The sequence below is a fragment of the Lissotriton vulgaris genome, chromosome 12 (genome assembly GCF_964263255.1).
Source record: "Lissotriton vulgaris chromosome 12, aLisVul1.2, whole genome shotgun sequence".
Lineage (NCBI taxonomy): Eukaryota > Metazoa > Chordata > Amphibia > Caudata > Salamandridae > Lissotriton > Lissotriton vulgaris.
The window spans coordinates 93,482,916-93,507,636 of record NC_141700.1 but is presented as its reverse complement, the minus strand read 5'-3'; the positions used below and the strand labels follow the sequence as shown (position 1 = coordinate 93,507,636).

The 24,721-nt window shown below is 44.9% G+C and overlaps 1 protein-coding gene across 2 annotated transcripts in view; it reads left to right on the top strand.

Annotated features, from left to right (window-relative positions):
* RIIAD1 (regulatory subunit of type II PKA R-subunit domain containing 1) overlaps positions 1 to 24,721 on the top strand; it is a 46,207-nt gene that overhangs the window by 6,276 nt on the left and 15,210 nt on the right. For both annotated transcript variants that reach the window (XM_086946367.1, XM_086946366.1), the window contains exon 2: positions 20,734 to 20,810. In XM_086946367.1, coding sequence (XP_086802493.1) covers positions 20,734 to 20,810 — 77 coding nt within the window. The remainder of the gene's footprint in view (positions 1 to 20,733; positions 20,811 to 24,721) is intronic.

Below are 24,721 nucleotides of genomic sequence, written 5' to 3'. Positions count from 1 at the left end.
ATGCAGGTAAGTACTTAATCAATAATAACTCAATCGGAAAGAAGGAAAACAGAGTCCGTGGTGTAAGGGTTTCTAAGGGTTTTATTCCTCATAAAGGAATCAGGATATCATGTTCTGACCACCACACAGGATGTCAGAAGGGATAGATGAGCGCGCCGTCGTTTATTGACAATACATAGCTTATATACTTGATTTACATCATAATGTTCAATGTAAGAGGCGTAACAGCTGAGAGAAGACAAGATAACAGTATACACGTGGTGCTAGTACATCATCAAGAGGCGTAAACTAGGCGTGTGTGCTAGAAACGTCACTGATAGGTGACGCAAGTGGGTGGCACCAAGGGGTGGTGCTAACAGAATGTTGCAATGTCAGCGGAAACCGGAAGCTTGGATGCGCGCGCAGCTGCATGACGTGTGATAGACGGGGTGCAGGGGACTTGACATTTACACTGACGGAAAGAGACAGAAGTCTGGCATGTCAGATCAACTTGTGCTTCTATCATATCCGATATCTGATGTTTAGGAACTAAGCTATCTGGGCAGAAAAGGTCTCTAGAGCAGAAGCTATTCTATACTTGCTGTGAATGCGTGTATAAGCGCCTGAGTGTCTGTATGAGAAGCGTGGGGGCATGGGGCCTTCCATGGAAGCATGGCAACAGAGGCTATGAATTACTTGCATAAAGACAGGTCGGCCCTTTAGCCCTGTAGCTGAGGAAGGATGTTTACTGAAGCTAGCAGGCCGGAATGTATCTTCGGGGAGGAAAACAGATAACTCGAAGGTTATAGTCAATCTTGGCAGGCAGCAGGCTGAGCTGAGCACGGAGGGCCGCGCTAGAAGTAAGTCAGAGTTCACGGGTACGGGGGCTGCTTGGGCAGAGGCCCTCGCAGTCAGAAGCCAGAAAAGAGGCTCGGTGGCAGAGAGACAGGGCCTACTTTCAGCCAGGCTGAAAAACGTAGGAGTACACTTCAAAAAGACGTTGGCATAGCATACTTAGGAACGGACCATCAAACCCATTCATGGTGGGTCTGAAAGAGGACAAGTTAACGTTGGACGCAAATGTATTTGCGTCTTCATAGCTGGTACAGGAGGGAAGTTACATGCACTTTTAACTCGTACATGGAGTCGGTGGGGTACTCGCTAGGGAACACAACATGACCATAAAATTTATATTACCTCATTCCCTCCTTGTTCCCTACGGACCCTTCATGATATATCGATCCTCATAAATCGATCAGTTTGTTCTTGTAACATTATATGTTCGTCTTTCTTTCTTTGACTGTTTGAGAGGCAACTGGAATGCTCAATGCAGGATGTGGCACACAGTCCACATATCGCTGGCCCACACTGCAGGCACAGGCAACAACTGAATACTATAACAAGGCCAATGCCTAGGAAGGATAAGATCTTCCATCCCCAAGCCGTTAACGTAGTCCAGAACCAACCGGACCAAGTCCAGGTGCCTGGATTCTGATGTATCTGATTTGCAATTTTATGTAAACGGGTGATAGCTTGATAGACAGATGGTGCGTTTTGTGGAATGAAAACACAGCAACTTGACCCGATGACCTTACAAGCTCCACCTCTATCTGCCAAGATGACGTCAACCACAAGACGATTTTGAAGGACAACAGTCCGTATAGCAGACTGCTCCTCTGTTAAGTTACCTAGAGCGGAGGCAGTTTCGTTCACTACTGCTTCGAGTGTTCTCGTTAATCTGCGTATTAATTTACTGTTTTGGACAGGTCCTAAGAAGAAAAAGAATCCTTTATTGAAATCAGTGTACTGTTCCCATGCCGTTTCTGTGTAGTCGACAAGGGGAATATCTCTTTTGGGTCTATTCGGTGCTAGATTCGTGTTTCTATGGTAATCAGGAGGAGCTAGGAAAACAGGTGGCAGAAGGAAGGCAATGTAACAGGTACCATCCCAATCTGGAGGCAAACGTATGTATGCGGTATGACCACAAACAAAGTAGGAATGACTGGTAGCTTTAAAAGACGATTTACCATGGTCACTGAACTCGACCACAGTAGTGCATTTACTATGACCTACGTGTACTGAACCTTTCTTGCTAACACATAATTCACCTGTGACTGGTAGTACTAACATATGGGGCAGAACTGGAGCAGTTTCAGATTCAACAGTGAGGATCATAAGGCTAATTGTGTAATTACCTAATCCATATACTTCATTTTCTAGATCAGTTCCTATTCGAGTGGGAAGTCCTTCTTGATCAGGATAACAGACGTTGAGCAGGACTAAGTTCAAGTTTCCCCAAACCCAGCCCCCATCGAAAACAGCAATATCAGGATCTAAAGAATTAATTATTTTAAACCATGCTCCACAGGAGCCATTGTGAGTGAATGGGTACGGAAAGAGAGGCAGAGCTCCCTTGTAATTCTGGTAGGGAGGGAGTCGGCCACATATCCAACAGTCTGTAGCATTATTTGTCTGATGGGAATGGTGTAACATACTAATGAATGTATTGTTGCGCAGCGCAAGTCTGTAAGAGAGTTCATGTGCAGGAAGTTCACTAAAAGTGTGTTCAGCAGAGACATTGTAAGCAGATTGTTCACGCCTGAAAATAGGCCAGTACATAGGAAGCAGAATGCTGGCAATAATAATTAGAATACTCAGAATAAACATGATTATTAGTGTCACTATGCAGTGACTACGAAGTGATTTACAATATGTTCTTCTCTTTTCCTCTCTCTCTCTAACTCGATCTAGGGGATACATGTCAGAAACTATTTAACCGATTCACCTAAGGGAGGACTTAAACAATTAAACTGTCTGACTTGCTAGATCGAAGCTTCATTCGGTAAAGTTCTTGAGGAGTCTTTTCTCTTTTAGGCACAGTAACGTCTTGTGCTTCAACACAGTCTTTGGTGGGGGTGGACGAGTCAGAGTCCTGTTTCAGTCCGTTTTTTAGTTCATTGCATAGTTTGATGTGACTCGTGTGGACCCACCCCTTTCTCCCCTCGATTTTCACGGCGGTCCTAGTGGTAAGCAGAACGGTCTTTGGAGACTTCCAGCGGGGCTCCAGCGGACTTTTCCGGTCGAAATTCCGGACGACTACCAGGTCACCTGGGCGGACCTCATGCGCCTTTACATCGGTGTTGTCAGGGAAGGCTGCGGCAACCTGTGAACGACATGATTGGAGTGCAGACATCAAGGAGGCAAGGTAATCTGTCAACATGTTACAATCAATATCAGTGATCTTTTTCGGAACGGGCGTCCCCCACATATTTGGCGGTCTGCCAAAGACCACTTCGTACGGGGATAGCCCTGATCTCGAGTGGGCGACCATCCTCATGTAGAATAGTGCCACGGGCAGGGCGACTATCCAGTCGACCCCTTTTTCCTGACAGATCTTGGCAAGACGGATTTTTAGTGTCTGATTATGCCTTTCTACAAGGCCAGCTGCTTCGGGATGTCGGACACAGTGGAACCTCCACTGATATCCTAGCAAGAGGGAAACTTGTCTCATCAGCTCGGACGAGAACGGCTGTCCGTTATCTGAGTACACGACACGGGGCAAACCGTACCGTGGGAAGAATTCACGAACCAACTGTCTGGCAGTGGTCGGAGCAGTGTAGTCTGGGACTGGGTATGCTTCGGTCCAGCGGGACAGAGCACAAACAATTACAAGGACATACTTAAATCCTCTACAGCTATTCATCTGGATATAATCCATCTGGAGGACTTCAAAAGGGTGATCGGGAGGATGAAATCCACCTTGCTCAACAGGGACGCTTTTACCTGGATTGAACTGACAACAGATCATGCAAGTACGCACTTTCTGTTTTGCTGCTGCTCGTAAGTGTTTGTTGTACCAGAGATTCTGTAAACTGTCTAACATGGCTTTCTCTCCAAGATGGGCAGGACTATGTGCTGTATTTATCATGACTTGAACCATTGAGTCGGGGAGAAACCATATAGATTTTCCCTTCGTCACCCAACCTTGATCTGTCTGAATCCCTCCTAGTTCAGTCCATTTCTTTATCTCCTCTGGAGTAGCATGTGTCTGGATGTCAATTACGTCTAGGGCGGGATCTCTAACTGTCATACACTGTGTTTGTACTATTGTCTTTGTCACATCAGTAGTCTGGGTGTGAGTCAATGCTGTATGTTTTGCTGTCTGGTCTGCCAGGTCGTTACCCTGGGAAACAGAATCTGTGACTTTGGTATGTGCCTTACACTTCATGACTGATATGCCCGAGGGCAAATGTATTGCTTCTAACAGTGCTTGAATGAGGGGGCCATGTTGTATCTTGGCCCCATGGGAAGTCAGAAAACCTCGTTCTTGCCAGAGGACTCCGAAGTCGTGTACAACTCCGAAGGCATAGCGGGAATCTGTGTATATGTTAACATTTCTGTTCTTGGCTAGAATACAGGCTCGAGTCAGAGCGATGAGCTCTGCTGCTTGAGCAGACAGGGTGTCAATACGATGTGTTTCTTTAATTTCAGTTTCAGTGGTCACGGCGTACGCGGCCACTAATTCTCCTGTACTTGTTCTCATGCATGAACCATCCACATAAAGTGTCAGGTCTGGATTTGTCAATGGGACATCTGTTAAGTCTCGTCTAGGCTTAGTTACTGCATTAATTATTTCTATACAATCATGCGGAGCTGGATCTGTCATAACTGTAGGTAACAGTGTTGCTGGGTTCAGGATGCTGCAACGTCTGATTTCTATGTGTGGCTGGAATAGTGTTAATTCATAACCTGTCAGTCGTGCTATAGTTAAGTGTTGAGTCTGGGTTCTGTTTAACAAAACCTCTACAGAATGTGGTACTTGAACTGTTAACTGATGACCTAAAACAATTGAATCACTTTGTCTTATTGCTAACGCTGTTGCTGCTACTGACTTTAAGCACGCAGGGAGTGCTTGAGCTACTGAATCCAATGTACTAGAAAAATAAGCACAAGGCTTATGTGAACCTGCTTGGTCTTGAGTGAGGACAGACAACGCTGTGCCATCACGTTCTGTAACAAAAAGTGTAAACGGTTTGCTGTAACATGGTGTCGCTAAAACTGGTGCTTGGCATAAAACTTTCTTTAATTCTTCGAAAGCTTGTGTGTGTTCCTGAGTCCAAGGGAGGACAGTCGAAGTCGCTGCCTCCTGTGTCGTTAACTGGATGAGTGGTTTAGCTAAGAATGCATACTGGGGAATCCATTGTCTGCAGTACGAGGTGAGGCCTATGAAGGCCCGCACTTCCTTTTGTGTCTTGGGTTGCGGCATGTTCACAATTAACTGAATGCGATCGGGAGTGAGCTGTCTCCCCACTTTGGACAGTAAGTGACCCAAGTACACAACTTGCTGAACACAGAATTGTAGCTTCGAAGGAGACACCTTGTGTCCCTTGTCGGCCAGGAAATGTAAAACTGTCAGTGATGCTTTTTCACATTCGGGCTCACTTCGTGCGGTGATCAGCAGATCATCGACGTATTGTAGTAAAGCGGTGTTAACTGGCATTTGAATACAATCTAGTTGTCTTTTCAGTGCTTGACTATAGATGCTGGGGCTTTCTGTGAATCCTTGAGGTGCGCGCGAAAATTTGAAACTGCGTCCATTTAAACAGAATCCGAAGAGGTATTGGCTCTCGGGATCAATAGGCACGCTGAAGAAGGCGTTCTTGAGATCAATTACAGTAAAGAACGTTGCTTCTGAATCAATAGCAGTCAAGAGAGATGATATATCGGGGACCACAGGATACTGTGGGATAATGCATTTATTCAATTCTCGAAGATCAATCACCAGCCGATATACTGGCGGTGCATTGGGATCAGTACGTTTAAGAATCGGGATGATTGGTGAATTACAGATATTGGAGTCGGTCTCGACGACCACTCCTTGGGCAATGAGCTCTTCAATGATTTTCAGTAAAGCCGCTACAGCATCGGGTGGTAACTTGTATTGTCTGATTCTGGGTAATACAACACCTGCCTTGAGGGTAACGCGGTATGGTGTAATGTGCATACATCCTACATCAGTTGGGCCTTTTGCCCACAAGTAATCAGGTACATTTTTCAATCTGACGTCAAACTCACGAAGGACGTAATGACCCTTGAAATCCCGCAGAAAGAGTCTAACCCCCTCCGGGGAGCAGCATATTATAGCTCCTAGAGCCTTCAATGTTTTAATTCCTAATAGATTCTCCGGACATGATTTTGTTAGTAACAGGTCTGTAACGCGTGATAATGGACCCACAGCCAGGGGAACTGGTTCTGAGACTTCATTTACAATAGGTTGTCCTGAAAAACCAAGGGAAACATTTTGTGAGCCTGAGAGGGGTGCCCCTGGAACTTCGTCATGACTTATTGTAGTGCGACTTGCCCCTGTGTCAATTAAAAACTTTCTATCTTTCCCCAATACTTGACTGTGTACATAAGGACCTTCTTGATCTACAGGAATCTCGATAAGAGGCAAGCCACCTTCCCTCTCTAGGCTGTTTCATGTATATCGGGAATATTCGGGGTAAGCAGACTGGGCATACTGGTACATCTGTTGTGAGACTTGCTGAGTTGCAGCAATGGGCTGTGGCTGTGGTACTGCTACGGTCTGTGCTGTCTGTGCGGATGCATGCATGGGCTGTGTATTCTGTGTAGACTGATGCTGGTTATGGTCTTGTCTAGGCGGATGCGGTCTCTCTTTAGTTTTACCTGTCGCTATGTTATGTTTCAGAACTGCACATTCGTGTACGTAGTGACCTGGCTGCTTGCAATAATTGCATGTCCCTTTAACAGGAGCTGCAGCGTGACTTGTCTGGGTCGTACCTTTCCTGTGACTGTCGGATGGGACCGTCTGGGCTACTAACATTTTCATTTTCGTGTCTTTCATACGTTTCTGTTCCTGATCTTGTTCTTCCCTAATTCTATTCTGGTGATATTGTAACATTTGTAACATCTGGGATGGCGTATTTGCTTGCCATGTACTCTCGACTTTATACACTCTATTTTTAACTAACGGTAGGGAATTCTCGACTAACTTTGATACAAAAAGATGTGGGTACGACTCGCTACTTGGCTGGAGGCCACTATTGATAATAAAACATTTCTCGAATCTTGAATAAAAGTCGCTAGTATCTTCATCATGTTTCTGTTTACAGGACGAGATTGCATCCCAATCCTCCTTTCTAGTTGTCAATAATCTGGGCAGGACCTGTACTATTAAACCTGGTAATGCTTTAGTTTTGTCCCCAAGGCCTAACCCTGGAACCCGTTTCTTTTCTTCATCCTCTATTTCTGCCCAGGCAATCTTTGCGTCTCCCACCTCCCAGTCCTTTTCCTTTAATTTCTCGAATATACCCGTAGGCAATAATACTTTCAACATTTTCATGATATCATCATATGTGTAGTCCCCCATCAGTAACATGTCTTTGAGCTCTCTATGAAAACCTGCAGGGTCTTTATCATGGCACGGTACTAATTTCTTCATTTCTAACAGTTCTAATTTAGTTAGAGGCGTGTGTACATACACGCGTTTCAAAATTTTATCCTCACCCATAACAGGGTGCACTTCTCGCAAGGGGTTCTGACTTTCAATACCACCCCCGCACTGCATATGGTACATTTTCCTTTCTGGAGGTGGGGCGGGAACATATTCAGGACTTACAAAGGTGTCATATCTGCGTCGTTGTTCTAGAATTATTTGAACTAATTTAGTGCTTAGGCCTCTCCATCTATCCATCAGTAGTGCTTCTAGTGTCTCATGTAAGGGACCTGGATCGGAATAATGTTTTCTGTACTTAATGAGAAGGTGCTGAATCATATATATACCTGCTAATTTCTGTTCGTCGGGGGAGAGGTTCAGAAATGTCTGTGCTACCGTGTCATCATTATATATGTTTGCATTTTCGGCCCATGATACCGCTGATCGGGCTAATTCTTGTTCATCCATAGAATTGAGTACATGGTACCCAACTCGATCTCGAAGCCGTTTATCAGTTTCCTGGAACTGATGTTCAGCAGAATTCGGATTCGTTAAGGCAGAGAAGAAAACTCTCTTGTTTTCTGGACGGATACCCTTCCTAAGATAAGTTCCCTTACCTACATATGCTATAGTGCTTGTAGTCGGTTCTAGTTCTTCAGATTCTTCTTCCTCCTCGGAGGGAGCCTTTTCTTTCTCTTTCTCGTGTACTGCTATCACTGCTTTCTTAATCTTTTTATACATGGCCTCTATGCAATTTTGTCTGTCATGTTTTCCATCGGCTATATTTTGACCCCACTTGTTCAATGCATCTAATTCACTCTGCTCTGTTCCGGGCCTGTCTCGTTCTCTTATTAGACAATTTATGAAAAATCGTAGTATCAGTGCTTGCATGGTAACTTTCTGTTTCTCCAGGGCATCCTTAATACTGTCGGGGTCCTTTCCCGTTTGAACGAACTCATATATTCTATCTAGGTGCTCCTTCATTCCTGCATAACATAACAAACTATCAGTAGCAGATCTTAACCGTAAAGACGCTAATACCATTAAGTCGTCCTGTCCAGGTTCTGGATCGTATCTACAAACTGACATATTTTCTTTTAGTGCATCAAGACGGGATGAATTAGAAGAACGGGGGGATCTGTGCATAAAAGGACTCTGCATACCTCTGAGATTTAATCTGTGAGTCGGTGGCGGGGTCTGGAGACCCGCGGTCGCACCTTCTGAAGCGGAAGCTTGGACATTATCTCTGTGTGTAGTCAGTATCTGAATTTGTCTTTTAGTAGGATCTGATTGAAGTGGTTTCGGCAGATCAGTTTTAGGTGAGGGAAGTGGCGGAGCTGGCGGAACGGGACTAGTCTTTTTCGGTGTCGGCTGAGAGTGATCTTGGGGGGCAGTACCACCCCCGGCCCTGTCAGTAGGCAGGGCACGAACAGGCAGATTGGTGTAAGCTGGCGCTACATCTTCGAGATATGAATTTAGGAATATGTCTTTAGTAGTCTTATGCATTACTTTAGTTGGAACTAATGGTGACGGCAAATTTTTCGGTATTTCTGAAATGGCGTCAGGGGTACCATCGGCCAAAAGATACATGTTGTTCACTTTGCCATTTAGGATACGATCTATTTGTTCTACTTTTACTCGAATTCCCTCAGTAACTAATTCGTTTTCTTGGGCCTTTTCTGATTCTTTAAGCCTGTCTTCTCTACGGAGTGCTCTATCAGCACGCTTACGTGATTCCTTACGCCAAAATTCTATGGCGTCTTTCTGAGATTGTCTAGCTTTCTTTTTCCGTAATATTTCTTCTACCTTTATGATGCACTCGGCATCCCATGTTCCGTTAACTGGCCATCGGTATCTTTCCTCTAGGTGCTTGGTATAATCTGTCCATAACTCTAGATACAAGATGGCGTCTATGCCATGCTTATTATACATGAAATTACCTGGAGTGTCCCTAGGGGGGATTGGAATCTCTTCCTCTAACATCCCTTTCCTAGTTCCTATCTGCTTTAATTTGTTGAAAAACGGCATTGTGCCTACTTGATACTGAAATGCTTGATCCTAAATACTTAATTAGCATGTAACTATTTAAACAAGAAAACACAATAATACACAAGAACAATCACATTCATACCACGACATTAATCACATGAAACATTTAAAGACATAGCTAACTTCCCCCTACTCTGAATGTACCGCTCAACGATACAGATACACTGCTGTAACAGTGCAGAAATTCGGAATACTTTATATACTGCTAAACAGTACAGATACACTGCCTAAAAACAGTGCAGACCGGACTTGCGTACCCAAACCCGTCTAGATACGACCCAGCAATGGTACTCACCGGGAAGCACGGAAAACAGAAGGCCTCGGAAACTCGACTGGACTCGACTCGGAACTTCGGAAAACTTCGGAAAACTTCGGAAAACTTCGGAAAACTTCGGAAAACTTCGGAAAACTGGTGGGCCTCTTCACACCTCGGACCTTGCTTCCTTCGGCTGGGCTCTGGTCGGGATCCTCCGCACTCCTCACCGCCTCGTCTGGGCACTGATCGCAGTCTTCGTCACCTCCGTGTGTCAGAGGGGGATGCAGGAAATCCTGCCAGTACACGTGTTGTCCGTCTAACTGATGGCAGGGGACACGGATTGCAACGCACCTTCCGGCGCGTGAGGTGGGGGAGGGGTCCCTGTTCGGGCGCCAAAATGATGTAAATAATTAATTTACTCTCTTAATTTCTATGCAGGTAAGTACTTAATCAATAATAACTCAATCGGAAAGAAGGAAAACAGAGTCCGTGGTGTAAGGGTTTCTAAGGGTTTTATTCCTCATAAAGGAATCAGGATATCATGTTCTGACCACCACACAGGATGTCAGAAGGGATAGATGAGCGCGCCGTCGTTTATTGACAATACATAGCTTATATACTTGATTTACATCATAATGTTCAATGTAAGAGGCGTAACAGCTGAGAGAAGACAAGATAACAGTATACACGTGGTGCTAGTACATCATCAAGAGGCGTAAACTAGGCGTGTGTGCTAGAAACGTCACTGATAGGTGACGCAAGTGGGTGGCACCAAGGGGTGGTGCTAACAGAATGTTGCAATGTCAGCGGAAACCGGAAGCTTGGATGCGCGCGCAGCTGCATGACGTGTGATAGACGGGGTGCAGGGGACTTGACATTTACACTGACGGAAAGAGACAGAAGTCTGGCATGTCAGATCAACTTGTGCTTCTATCATATCCGATATCTGATGTTTAGGAACTAAGCTATCTGGGCAGAAAAGGTCTCTAGAGCAGAAGCTATTCTATACTTGCTGTGAATGCGTGTATAAGCGCCTGAGTGTCTGTATGAGAAGCGTGGGGGCATGGGGCCTTCCATGGAAGCATGGCAACAGAGGCTATGAATTACTTGCATAAAGACAGGTCGGCCCTTTAGCCCTGTAGCTGAGGAAGGATGTTTACTGAAGCTAGCAGGCCGGAATGTATCTTCGGGGAGGAAAACAGATAACTCGAAGGTTATAGTCAATCTTGGCAGGCAGCAGGCTGAGCTGAGCACGGAGGGCCGCGCTAGAAGTAAGTCAGAGTTCACGGGTACGGGGGCTGCTTGGGCAGAGGCCCTCGCAGTCAGAAGCCAGAAAAGAGGCTCGGTGGCAGAGAGACAGGGCCTACTTTCAGCCAGGCTGAAAAACGTAGGAGTACACTTCAAAAAGACGTTGGCATAGCATACTTAGGAACGGACCATCAAACCCATTCATGGTGGGTCTGAAAGAGGACAAGTTAACGTTGGACGCAAATGTATTTGCGTCTTCATAGCTGGTACAGGAGGGAAGTTACATGCACTTTTAACTCGTACATGGAGTCGGTGGGGTACTCGCTAGGGAACACAACATGACCATAAAATTTATATTACCTCATAACCCTCTGTCACAGCAGGGTATTTGGTGGCAGGGGTCTTGAAACTGGTCACCAATAGGCCTTGGGCGGCACCACTCAGGACGCTGATCTGTTGGAGTACCTGTTACACTTGCCCACAATTTCGCAAGGCCGTTTATCATCCCAGCATTACAGGCCTGTAGGTTGCCTCAGCTGAAAAGTGCACCGAAGCTCCCCGCAGCCCTACCGAAAGCACCCCTAGAGAAACCTGGCATTTTCCGCTCCAGGTCACCCAAGAGAACGCCGGCGACCCAGAGAAGCACCGCACTCCCTGCAACCCGGAAGTGCTCCAAACCACCAACGACACACACACTTCCGGTGGTTAAAGACCATAAGAATGGTTCCCCCGTCGCCTACTGGAGTGCCCCAATCCTGGCAGGCACCTGTGAGAGATGTTCACCGCTGGGCCAGAGGGGGTAATGACTAATAGGGAAAATGGGGACTGCTGCTAGAGGCTTTGGCAGTGCTTAATTTATGCCATTGTTTGCAGGGGGTGGGTGGGCGCCTTCACTCATTTTTGAGGACTTGGATGTATTTTTCATCATGAGACTTTGATGCAGAAAAAGGGAGAAATGAGGAAGAGACTGAAAAACAGAGGAAGCAAGAATGAAAACCTGCAAGAGAGAGGTAAATCGAAATTGTAGGGTAGTGGAAGAAGTAATGAAAAACGATTTTTAACGCGCAACTAAGCCCAGATGGGCGTCAAGGCACCTGACCAAATAATACCAGGTAACAGAGAATAATCCTAATTATGGATAAGCCCTGACAAAACACCAGGTCTTGAGCGCCTTTTTAAAGGAAGGCAGAGAGGGTTGCATCTTAATCTCAAGAGGTAACAAATTCCATAGTTTGGGCGCAGCAATGGAAAAAGCTCTGTTTCCCCAGCGAACCCTTTTGGCACGTGGGACAACCAACAAATTCATCTCTGAGGATCTTAAAGATCTACCAGGCTGGTAACGGGTCAGCAGGGCACCCAGGGGATTAGAAGAACCCTCTGCCAGAGCTCGATAGACAAGACAAAGGATCTTAAAAGAGATCCTGAGATGAATGGGCAGCCAATGCAGGCTCTTTCTGGCCATCGTAGCAGATGATGCTTTGGGAAGTGCTAAGACAAAGCGAGCAGCCGCATTTTGAACCACCTGTAATCGCTGAATGAGCCCCTTGTTGGAGTCTACATAGAGCGCATTACAGTAGTCCAATCTCGAGCCTATCAATGCCACTGCCACCTGTTTACGTGCTGAGGGAGAAAGATAGTGAAGAATCCTCCTGAGGATCTTTAACACCCCCCAGCAGGTGGCCACCGTGCGGTTGACCTGTAGAGTCATGGATAAGGTGTCAAAGATTACCCCAAGATTTCTTGCTGACTGGGAGGGAGATGGACAAGTTCCCAGTGAGGCCGGCCACCACTCATCCGACCAGATATCCTGGTCCTTACCAAAGACCAGGATCTCAGTTTTATCGCCATTCAACTTCAGGGAATTCTGAAGCATCCAGTCGGAGACTGTCTGCATACAGATCCTGAAGTTGGTGGCAGACGATGAAACTGAGTGGGCCAGTGACACCATAATCTGGGTGTCATCGGCGTATGACACCAGTTCCATCCCCTGAGATTTTACTAGCCTTGCAAGGGGGGCGACATAAATGTTAAATAGGGTCGGACTAAGAGCCGACCCTTGTGGCACCCCACACTGCAAGGACATAGCAGGGGAAAGGAACTCACCAAGCTTGACTCTTGGCTCCCTGTGCTGTAAAAAGGAGTGCAGAAGGTTCAGAGCCATGCCGGAGATCCCTGCCTCCCTCAACCGAGATGTAAGCGTTGAGGGAGACAGGGTGTCAAACGCCGCTGTGAGGTCCAGTAGCACCAGCACAGTAGTTTGGCCAGCGTCCACCTTCCTACGGATGTTATTTGCCACCATAGTCAGAGCTGTCTCAGTACTATGCGCCTTTCGGAACCCATGCTGTGAGCTGTCAAGATACCCAGATGAGTCCAGGAAGGTGGTAAGATGGCCGTTGAGATGTGTCTCAAGAATCTTAGCAGGAGCGGGTAACAGTGAAATAGGTCTGAAATTTTTCAACTGTTCCGGGTCTAGCGTGGGCTTCTTGAGTAGTGGCTTCACTATTGCCTTCTTCCATATTGAAGGGAAGGTACCTTGATTTATAGCACCATTCATAACTTCCAAGAGAGGCGGGAGCAGTATCGCTCTGCATTCCTTCAATATCCTCAAAGGGCAAGGGTCTAGGGGTGATGATGATTTGATCCTATCGAGTAGAAGCTCAAGTTCTTCTCGAGTAAGTGGTGGGAAGACCGTTAGACTCTCAGGGTGGTCTCTAGTCCAGGCTTCTAATTTGTTCAGGATTTGGAGTGAAGAGTCGGTCAGGGACTTACTCTGAGTTTCCAGTGCAAGATAAATATCCTCAATTTTCTTGTGGAAGAACTCTGATATGTTGTTGCAGAGTTCCTGCGAGCCCACAACTGGATCCGGGACCTGTAGGGAGCAGAGGGAGTCTACAATCTTGAAAAGCTCCCTGGAGGAAGTGAGGGAGGTAGTAAGATTAGAGAAGTACTGCTGCTTTTCCCTAATAACACTAGATTTGTACTCAGCAAGTAGACCCTTATGTAATTCCCTTTCTATAGGATCCCATGCTTTCCTCCATTTTCTTTCTTGTCTTCTACAACCCTGTCGAAGGAGTCTTAGTGAATCCGTATACCACGGAGCAGTGGGTTTACGGCGCGCCGAATATTTAAAAGACGGGGGAGCCAGCTCATCAACCGCCCTGGTGATAGAGTCAGAGAGCAATACCGCTGCATCCTCCACATCTCCCAGGGAAGAGTAGGTGAACTTCTTTATGTATGGTTCAAGAGTGTCATTGGTGATGTTCTTAAAGCTCCTTTTTGGACCTCTGGTAGTGGGGAACAAGTCGGATGTTCCTTCCCAAGGAAGGGCCATCAGGAGAGGGATCGCAAAAGTAAGTTTGAGGTGAAATAAACCCTCGAGGAGCAATGGAGTGGTGCACTACCCGGGTAGGGTAACATTTAATCATGAAGCACAGTCAGTTCCTTCGTTGATATCATTCTTTATTTGAATTCATTCCAATTCACAAACACAGAACATCAGCCAACGCGTTTCGTTCGATGAGTGAACTTCGTCAGGGCTAAAGGTGTAGTTTGAGAAGCAACATTAATGGTCTAAGGGTAGTCCAACGGCGGATGCAGGAGTAGTCTGTGCACACCACTTATTCAAATTGATATTTTGATAGTATTTTGGGTTAATACATTGACGCTTGTGCGGCACCTAGGGTCCGCCGTTGGATCTTGTCTGCCTAGTGAAATAAAGACTAGGCAGCCTGGGCATTGGCAACCCAGGCACACGGCAGCTGAAGCAGTGGTCTCCTAAAAAAAACTTTACCTCCTACTCTTATGGTTTTTCTTCTTACAAATTAATCCAAATTAAGTACTGCTGCTGCCTCTGACAGGCAGGCGATCTAGAAATGATCAGTGACAGCTGCAACAGAATAGTATGGGTGGGGCGGTAAAAAAAAAAGTTGCTTACCTGGCTGCAGGAGGCCACCTCTCCTCCGTCCTCCTCTGTTACTCCCCAAAGCAGGAAGCACATAGGTTCCCATAAGCCAAACAATAAACAGCTGTCACCATGACAGTAGATTTGTAATTAGTCTGAGCGCCATGGTTTGGCGCTCAGACGGGGAGTGGGAGCATGTGCATATTCCCAGACTGTGCAATACAGCCATGTGGAGAACATGCTAAGTGTACATGACTGTTTGACAGGCCCAAAACAGCCGGCCAAACCCTCATGCGCACTTAAGTGCCCCAACCACTCCGCTCCCTCCTAGCTGTGACGACAGGCCTGCCCCGACCTGTAAAACTGCCTGAGTACCGAATAAGAAAACATTGTGTTATTATCATATTATTTTTTCTTTTTCCTGCAGTGGGGCGGCGCTCCTCCGCCTTAGCTGAGAAACCGCCGCTGTATGTAATGTACTCTATCCCAGCCCTCTCAACCTCACTGGCATGTTAGCAATGCACATGCTCTCCCTGGTCCAGTATTGGAGTCGGTTGTAAACTCACATGACTTTCCCACCCCATGATACCTCGATTAGACATTTGCTGGTGTAACCCCCTGCATGCCTTTCCAGTTCAGACCTTTTTGGGATTCACATCGAATCTGCAAAAGTTCAGTTACTAGAGCCATTTCAAGAGCATCTTTCTTTCTTCTTCTTCCTGACTTGAGGATCAACTCTCGGATAGCTCAGTGGTTAAAGCACCCACTGCTGCTCCCAGGTTTGACTCAAACTTTCCTTCCGCCAAGGCTGAGGACCTCACAATTCTGCAAATACTGTATAAAAGATATATGTTACATTCTTGTACATTGGTACAAATTATTGATCTGGGCTTTTCCTTAACACTGGTCAATGTGGGGCTGACTATGAATCCAATTACTGAACTATCCAGGATTACTAACATCTTGCACCCACATGTGGGTCCTTCCTGAGCCCAACTAACAGCATAGTATGAAGTTATATGTCAATAAATTAAATCATTGTGATTGTAAGGGGTTCTTCATCTGTCAATTGACTCTTTTGTTCCCCCATTTGTAATATCAGTGAACATTTATTCAGGAGTGCAGGTAGACACGCCATGGCCTTCCTTGAGGTTCTCTTATCAATTCACCGACTAGTATCGCTATGTCTTCTCCCAATATATCATCAATAAATGTGTACCTGGAGACTGCAAATAGGCGATCCTGGGCCTTCAGGGAGGTGACCTTTTCTGTTTACCCCAATACCTGTGATGATGTGCTTGGATATTGCAAATAGACAATCTAGTGCTGCCCTATAAGCAATATTGTTGGTTCCCCCTCTCATCCTGTCAGTGTAAAAGTACTTGGATCTTGGCCTTTGTAAAGGGTCCTTGTTTGTTCCCCCACTAACATTGCCAATGAGCAAAGACTTCGGTATTGGTAAAATGCGGGGCCCAGTATTTTTGCAGGTGATTGTTCACCCACAAATACTGCCAACGAAAAAGTACTCATGAATAGATTAGCACCGGAGTAGCTGGCTATTGTGAATAGGTTAGCTCTGGATATAACTGGGTATTGTGAATAGGTTAGCACTGGATATAACTGGGTATTGTGAATAGGTTAGCACCGGAAGTAACTGGGTATTGTGAATAGGTTAGCACCGGAAGTAACTGGGTATTGTGAATTGGTTAGTACTGGAAGTAACTGGTTATTGTGAATAGGTTAGCACCAGAAGTAACTGGGTATTGTGAATAGGTTAGCACTGGAGTAGCTGGGCATTGTGAACAGGTTAGCACCAGAGTAACTGGGTATTGTGAATAGGTTAACACCAGAAGTAACTGAGTAATGTGACTAGGTTAGCACCGGAAGTAACTGTGTATTGTGAAAAGTTTAGCAATGGATATAACTGGGGATTGTGAATAGGTTAGCACCAGAAGTAACTGGGTATTGTGAATAGGTTAGCATCAGAGCAGCTGGGTATTGTGAATAGGTTAGCACCAGAGTAGCTGGGTATTGTGAATAGGTTAGCACCAGAGTAGCTGGGTATTGTGAATAGGTTAGCACCAGAGTAACTGGGTATTGTGAATAGGTTAGCACCGGATGTAACTGGGTATTGTGAATAGATTAGCACCGGAAGTAACTGGGTATTGTGAATAGGTTATCACCGGAAGTAACTGGGTATTGTGAATAGGTTAGCACCTGAAGTAACTGGGTATTGTGAATAGGTTCGCACTGGACTTAACTGGGTATTGTGAATAGGTTAGCACCGGAAGTAACTGGGTATTGTGAATAGGTTAGCACCGGAAGTAACTGGGTATTGTGAATAGGTTAGCACTGGATATAACTGGGTATTGTGAATGGGTTAGCGCCGGAAGTAACTGGGAATTGTGAATAGGTTAGCACCGAAAGTAACTGGGTATTGTGAATAGGTTAGCACTGGATATAACTGGGTATTGTGAATAGGTTAGCACTGAAAGTAACTGGGTATTGTAAATAGGTTAGCACCGGAAGTAACTGGGTATTGTGAATAGGTTAGCACTGGATTTAACTGGGTATTGTAAATAGGTTAGCAACAAAAGTAACTGGGTATTGTAAATAGTATAGCACCAGAAGGAACTGGGTATTGCAAATAGGTTAGCACTTCATATAACTGGGTATTGTTAATAGGTTCGCACCAGAAGTAACTGAGTATTGTAAATAGCTTAGCACTGAAAGCAACTGGGTATTGTGAATAGGTTAGCACCGGAAGTAACTGGGTATTGTGAATAGGTTAGCACCGGAAGTAACTGGGTATTGAGAATAGGTTAGTACTGGAAGTAACTGGTTATTGTGAATAGGTTAGCACCAGAAGTAACTGGGTATTGTGAGTAGGGTAGCACCAAAAGTAACTGGGTATTGTGAATAGTTTTGCACCGGAGTAACTGGGTATTGTGAATAGGTTAGCACCGGAGTAACTGGGTATTGTGAATAGGTTAACACCAGAAGTAACTGGGTATTGTGAATAGGTTAGCACCGGAAGTAACTGAGTTTTGTGAATAGGTTAGCACCGGTGGTAACTGGGTATTGTGAACAGGTTAGCACCAGAGTAACTAGGTATTGTGAATAGGTTAACACCAGAAGTAACTGAGTAATGTGACTAGGTTAGCACCGGAAGTAACTGTGTATTGTGAAAAGGTTAGCAATGGAAGTAACTGGGTATTGTGAATAGGTTAACACCGGTAGTAACTGGGTATTGTGAATAGGTTAACACCGGAAGTAACTGGGTATTGTGGCTAGGTTAGCACCGGAAGTAACTGGGTATTGTGAATAGGTTAGCACCTGAAGTAACTGGGTATTGTGAGTAGGGTAGCACCAAAAGTAACTGGGTATTGTGAATAGGTTTGCACCGGAGTAACTGGGTATTGTGAATAGGTTAGCACCGGAGTAACTGGGTATTGTGAATAGGTTAACACCAGAAGTAACTGGGTATTGTGAATAGGTTAGCACCGGAAGTAACTGGGTATTGTGAATAGGTTAGCACCGAAGTAACTGGGTATTGTGAATCGGTTAGCACCGGAGTAACTGGGTAATGTGAATAGGTTAGCACTTGATATAACTGGGTATTTTGAATAGGTTAGCACCTGAAGTAACTGGGTATTGTGAATAGTTTAGCACCGGAAGTAACTGGGTATTGTGAATAGGTTAGCTTCGGAAGTAACTGGGTATTGTGAATAGATTAGCACAGGAAGTAACTGGGCATTGTGAATAGGTTAGCACCGGAGTAACTGGGTATTGTGAATAGGTAAGCACCGAAAGTAACTGGGTATTTTGAATAGGTTAGCCCTGGAAGCAACTGGGTATTGTGAATAGGTTAGTACCGGAAGTAACTGGGTATTGTGAATAGGTTAGCCCCGGAAGTAACTGGGTATTGTGAATAGGTTAGCACGGGAGTAACTGGGTATTGTGAATCGGTTAGCACCGGAGTAACTGGGTATTGTGAATAGGTTAGCACTGGATATAACTGGGTATTGTGAATAGTTTAGCACCGGAAGTAACTGGGTATTGTGAATAGGTTAGCACTGGAAGTAACTGGGTATTGTGAATAGGTTAGTACCCGAAGTAACTGGGCATTGTGAATAGGTTAGCAACCGAAGTAACTGGGTATTGTGAGTAGGTTAGCAACCGAAGTAACTGGGTATTGTGAGTAGGGTAGCACCAGAAGTAACTGGGTATTGTGAATAGGTTAGCACCGGAGTAACTGGGGATTGTGAATAGGTTAACAACGGAAATAACTGGGTATTGTGAATAGGTTAGCACCGGAAGTAACTGGGTATTGTTAATAGGTTAGCACCGGAAGTAACTGGGTATTGTGAATAGGTTAGCACTGGGTATTGTGAATAGGTTAGCACCGGAAGTAACTGGGTATTGTGAATAGGTAAGCACCGGAAGTAACTGGGTATTGTGAATAGTTTAGCACCGGAAGTAACTGGGTATTGTGAATAGGTTAGCACTGGAAGTAACTGGGCATTGTGAATAGGTTAGCCCCAGAAGTAACTGGATATTGTGAATAGGTTAGCACCCGAGTAACTGGGTATTGTGAATCGGTTAGCACCGGGGTAACTGGGTATTGTGAATAGGTTAGCACTTGATATAACTGGGTATTGTGAATAGGTTAGCACCTGAAGTAACTGGGTATTGTGAATAGTTTAGCACCGGAAGTAACTGGGTATTGTGAATAGGTTAGCTTCGGAAGTAACTGGGTATTGTGAATAGATTAGCACAGGAAGTAACTGGGTATTGTGAATAGGTTAGCACCGGAGTAACTGGGTATTGTGAATAGGTAAGCACCGGAAGTAACTGGGTATTGTGAATAGGTTAGCACAGGAAGTAACTGGTTATTGTGAATTGGTTAGCCCTGGAAGCAACTGGGTATTGTGAATAGGTTAGTACCGGAAGTAACTGGGCATTGTGAATAGGTTAGCCCCGGAAGTAACTGGGTATTGTGAATAGGTTAGCACCGGAGTAACTGGGTATTGTGAATCGGTTAGCACCGGAGTAACTGGGTATTGTGAATAGGTTAGCACTGGATATAACTGGGTATTGTGAATAGGTTAGCACCTGAAGTAACTGGGTATTGTGAATAGTTTAGCACCGGAAGTAACTGGGTATTTTGAATAGGTTAGCACCGGAAGTAACTGGGTATTGTGAATAGGTTAGCACAGGAAGTAACTGGGTATTGTGAATAGGTTAGCCCTGGAAGTAACTGGGTATTTTGAATAGGTTAGTACCGGAAGTAACTGGGTATTGTGAATAGGTTAGCACAGGAAGTAATTGGGTATTGTGAATAGGTCAGTCCCGGAAGTAACTGGGTATTGTGAATTGGTTAGCCCTGGAAGTCACTGGGTATTGTGAATTGGTTAGCCCTGGAAGTCACTGGGTATTGTGAATAGGTTAGCACCGGAAGTAACTGGGTATTGTGAATAGGTTAGCACCGGAAGTACTTGGCTATTGTGAATAGATAAGTCCTGGCCTTCATAGAGGTGACGTTATGTGTTCTCGCACTATTTCCTTTGAATAACTAATCAGGTATTGCAATAAAAGAAGGCCTGGTCTTTCAAGAGGTATTCCCATGTATTCCCCCCCCCAATCTATCGTCAATGACCAGAGGTATTTTGCATTATGAATAGATTAGCCCCGACCTTTACTGAGGCCCCATTGTCTCTCCGCCTCTAACATTCTTGATGAGCAAGTAATGAGGCATTGCCTTACCACCCTTGAGATGCACCCCAAAATGTTAAACTCCTTGCCCATGACCACTGCTAACCGATGTTCTTTTTTTGGTTGTAGATCAAGACCCGCATCGCCAATGAAAGATATCTGCGGTCCCACAAAGAACTGCCACTGCTGCTGGCTGGATTTCTCCGGTAAGGCGGGTCTTCAGACTTTACAACTAGTCGTGGTTCGCTGGCTCTTGCATGATTGAGCAGGAGGTCTGAACCTGCACTAAAATATAAAGATATTCAGATTTGTTGAGCTGTCAGTTGACCTAAGGTGGCTCAAAACGTGTGTTTTTGGGCCTTGCCTACAGGCAGCTTTTCGCTGTAGGTTGTTGAAACGCCTACTGAGAACGATACCAAAAACCTACAGTGGTTGGCTTATCATTGATTGACTTTCTTGTCACTCTTATTTGATTGTTTCTTATTGGACAACTTTCCTTCCTCTCCTGTCTTAGTTCCTACCCCGGAGCATTGTTTCTTTACCATCCTTAAGATTGGATCATTTGTATCTTTCCACTGCTCACATTCAGGTCCCAACTTTTTTTTTTCTTTTTCATTCAGCACTCCGTGCGAGTGTATTGTTTTCTTGCTCTTCACTCCCATGTGCGGCTTCCCCCATCACATGCCCACCCTGTGCGCTCATTGTTGCTTCCCACACCCCACAACTCCTCTGTAAAAGCATAGCAACAAGCATAGCAACATGTATTTTTTGGCAGAGTTTGATTAAAGAGCAGACTTTATTGACTTGGCTTTGTTTTGTCTCCTGCATTTCACATATCGCGTGAAACCCCAGGCTGTGGTATATATAGGATATATTTATGGCGCTGGGGGCGGTGCTAGCTGCTGCACTCACTGTGCCTGGAAAGAAGATGCTTATTCCCCTGGCTGCTGCTGAGACCGAATGGCTCCAGCGTTTGGCATTTGTTTCAGTTCTGAGTGCTATCAGAGTGGTACTGGCATTCTGGCAGCCTGGCAAATTGGCATGTCTAGGTGGGGCAGCTCGGTCCTGTGGGCTGTGACCGGATGGAATAAAAAAATGTAAAAAACGGCCCAGTCAGTGGGCCTGTCAAGCTGGCCGTCTGGATATACCAGACTGCCTGAAACGTCAGCCCAACACTGAGGGGTGTGGAAAGTAAATAAGGCCTTGGCAAGTGTCTTCCTTTTAGATTTGACACCTCTTTACTCTTCATAACCGCTTAACCACTGCAGTAATTCCGCGGTGGTTTAGCAGAGTGAACGGGGCCGCGTTGGCCAACAGACGTGCGCAGCACTACAAAGCTAGTGCGCGCGACGGCCGTTGGCCGACAGAAGCAGGCAAGGGGTTAAATTCCGCATAAAAACTATTTTAAAAATAAATATGCCTTCTATTAACATTTCCCATTTTTAATGCCTTGTAAAGGTTTAAGATACTTAGACATTTGCATTTGCTTTTCATCCAGTATTTTGAAATGTTTTTTTAATTTTACTTTTTTTCCTCAGCAGTGATTTGAAAAAGAGCACTGGCAAAGCCAATAGCACACCACTTGCTTTATAGTGGCGAGATTTATTGGCTTTGCCAATGCTTGTTTAAGGTCTTACCTCATCCCTGTCGCATGCTAATCGAGGGTACATTTAGACCCGCCAAGAACTACTGATAAAGGTATAAATTGAATTTCCACCAGGTACCACAATGGCGCTTGTCAGGAGCTGTGCGAATCACCCTCGCTTGCACTTGGCATGTTTTACAAATTTCTGTAGGACTTGCAAAGAGGCAAAAAAATATTTTGGGAGAGAAACTCCCCATATATTTAGACAAGCATTTAAATCCAACACAACAACGCACTCCCTGCCGACGCAGATGTTATTTGCAGTGGTGTGTTCCCAGACCAGCAATCAACACTGGGTGTAAATGACCCTGTGAGGTATTAATTAACTTTTCTTTATGTAGCAATTTTACATCTGCTTATGGATTGTGTTTCAACTTCTTATACTGTATGTTTATCTCTTCTTATGCAGTGTGTTTGCACCTGCCTATAAAATGCTTTTATCTGCTTATTCAGTGTTTGCCATTGCTTATGCAGTGTGCAAACATCTGCTCATAAAGAGCATGTTGGTCTGATTTTTACAGTCAATGACCTATACAATAGTTTTACTTCTGTTGACATGCTGTGTGTTTACGTCGATGCAGTTTTTATCTGAATATATAGTCTGCTTAGTGTCTGTTTCTGCTTACATCCTATTTGTATCCGAAAGTACAGTGGCTTATACAGTCTTTCTCTGACTATACAGTTTTTGGCCAAGAAAGTGTTTGTTTCTGCTTCCTATTTGTTTAGACATTGTGGTTGCTTCTGCGTATACAGTTGTCTGCTTCTGCAGTATGTTCACATCTGCTTATAAAGTGTGTGCTTTAATGTACAGTGTCTGATTTTACAGTTGTCTACGTATGCAGTTTTAACATCTGCGTATACAATGTCTGAATCTACAGCTGTCTACTTATGCAGTGTGTTTTCCTATTTTTATATAGGCGCCTGCCTATGCAGTGTGTTAGCGTGTGCTTATGCAGTTTAAGTTTTGGTGTGATTACATGGTTGTCTAGTTACACTGTTTATAGAGTTAGTGTCTGCTTATACGAAGTATTAGTGGCTGCTAATACAGTGTCTGATATTTCAGGTGTCTGATTATCCAGTGTGTCTACGTATTATGCAGTGTGCTTGGATTTGGTTATAGCATTGTCTGCTTTTACAGTGTTTGTGCCCGCGTATGCACTATGCTAGTAGCTGCTTATACAGTCCGTTATCATCTCTTTATACAGTATATGTTTGTCTGATATTTCAATTGTCAGCTTATACACTGTGCTTGCGTATGCAGTCTGTTAGCGCCTCCTTAAACAATGCGTACTTTGGGCTATTGCTTGGACAGTGATTGAGTCTGCATATGTTGTGTTAATGTCTCCTTATGCAACTTGTTAGTGTCTGCTTGTACAGTGTGCATTATACGGATTTGTGCAGGTATCTGCTTATACACTGTTCGCATTGCTTATACAGTGTGTCTGATTCTGGAGTTGTCTGTGTATACAGTTTGTATCTACCTATGCAGCGCCTTAGTGCCTGCTTACACAGTGTTTTGTGTCTGCTTATACAGTGAGTGTCTGACTGTTCACTTGTCTGCTTATACAGTGAGTCTCCATATGCAGTATTAGACCCTGCTTAAGCAGTGTGCTAAAATGTGCTTATGCTGTGTGCGTTTGGATGTGCTTTCATGGTTGTTAGCTAATACAGTGTTTATGTCTGCGACTACAGAGCGTTTGAGTCTGCCTATGCAGTGTCTTTGTGTCTGCTTATACAGTGAGCCTCCTTATGCAGTCTTAGAGCCTGCTTAAGCAGTGTGCTCAAATGTGCTTATGCTGTGTGCGTTTGGATGTGCTTTCATGGTTGTTAGCTATTACAGTGTTTATGTCTGCGAATACAGAGCGTTTGAGTCTGCTTATGCAGTGAGCCTCCTTATGCAGTCTTAGAGCCTGCTTAAGCAGTGGGTTAGGGAGAGCTTATGCAGTGTGGGTTTGGGTGTGATTACATGCTGTGTACATTTTTAGGTCTGTGTATACAGTGTGTTAGTGTCTGCTTATGCAGTGTCTTAGTGTCTGCTTATACAGTGAGTCTCCTTATGCAGTATTAGACCCTGCTTAAGCAGTGTGCTAAAATGTGCTTATGCTGTGTGCGTTTGGATGTGCTTTCATGGTTGTTAGCTAATACAGTGTTTATGTCTGCGAATACAGAGCGTTTGAGTCTGCTCGTGCAGTGTCTTTGTGTCTGCTTATACAGTGAGCCTCCTTATGCAGTCTTAGAGCCTGCTTAAGCAGTGGATTGGGGAGAGCTTATGCAGTGTGGGTATGGGTGTGATTACACTCCGTGTACATTTTTAGGTCTGTGTATACAGTGCGTTAGTGTCTTTGTTTGTGTCTTCTACAGAGAACCTCCTTATGCAGCCTTGGAGCCTGCGTATGCAGTGTGTTCGGGTGAGCTTATGCAGTGTGCTTTTGGGTGTGATTACATGCTGTGTACTCTTTTGTGTCTGTGTAT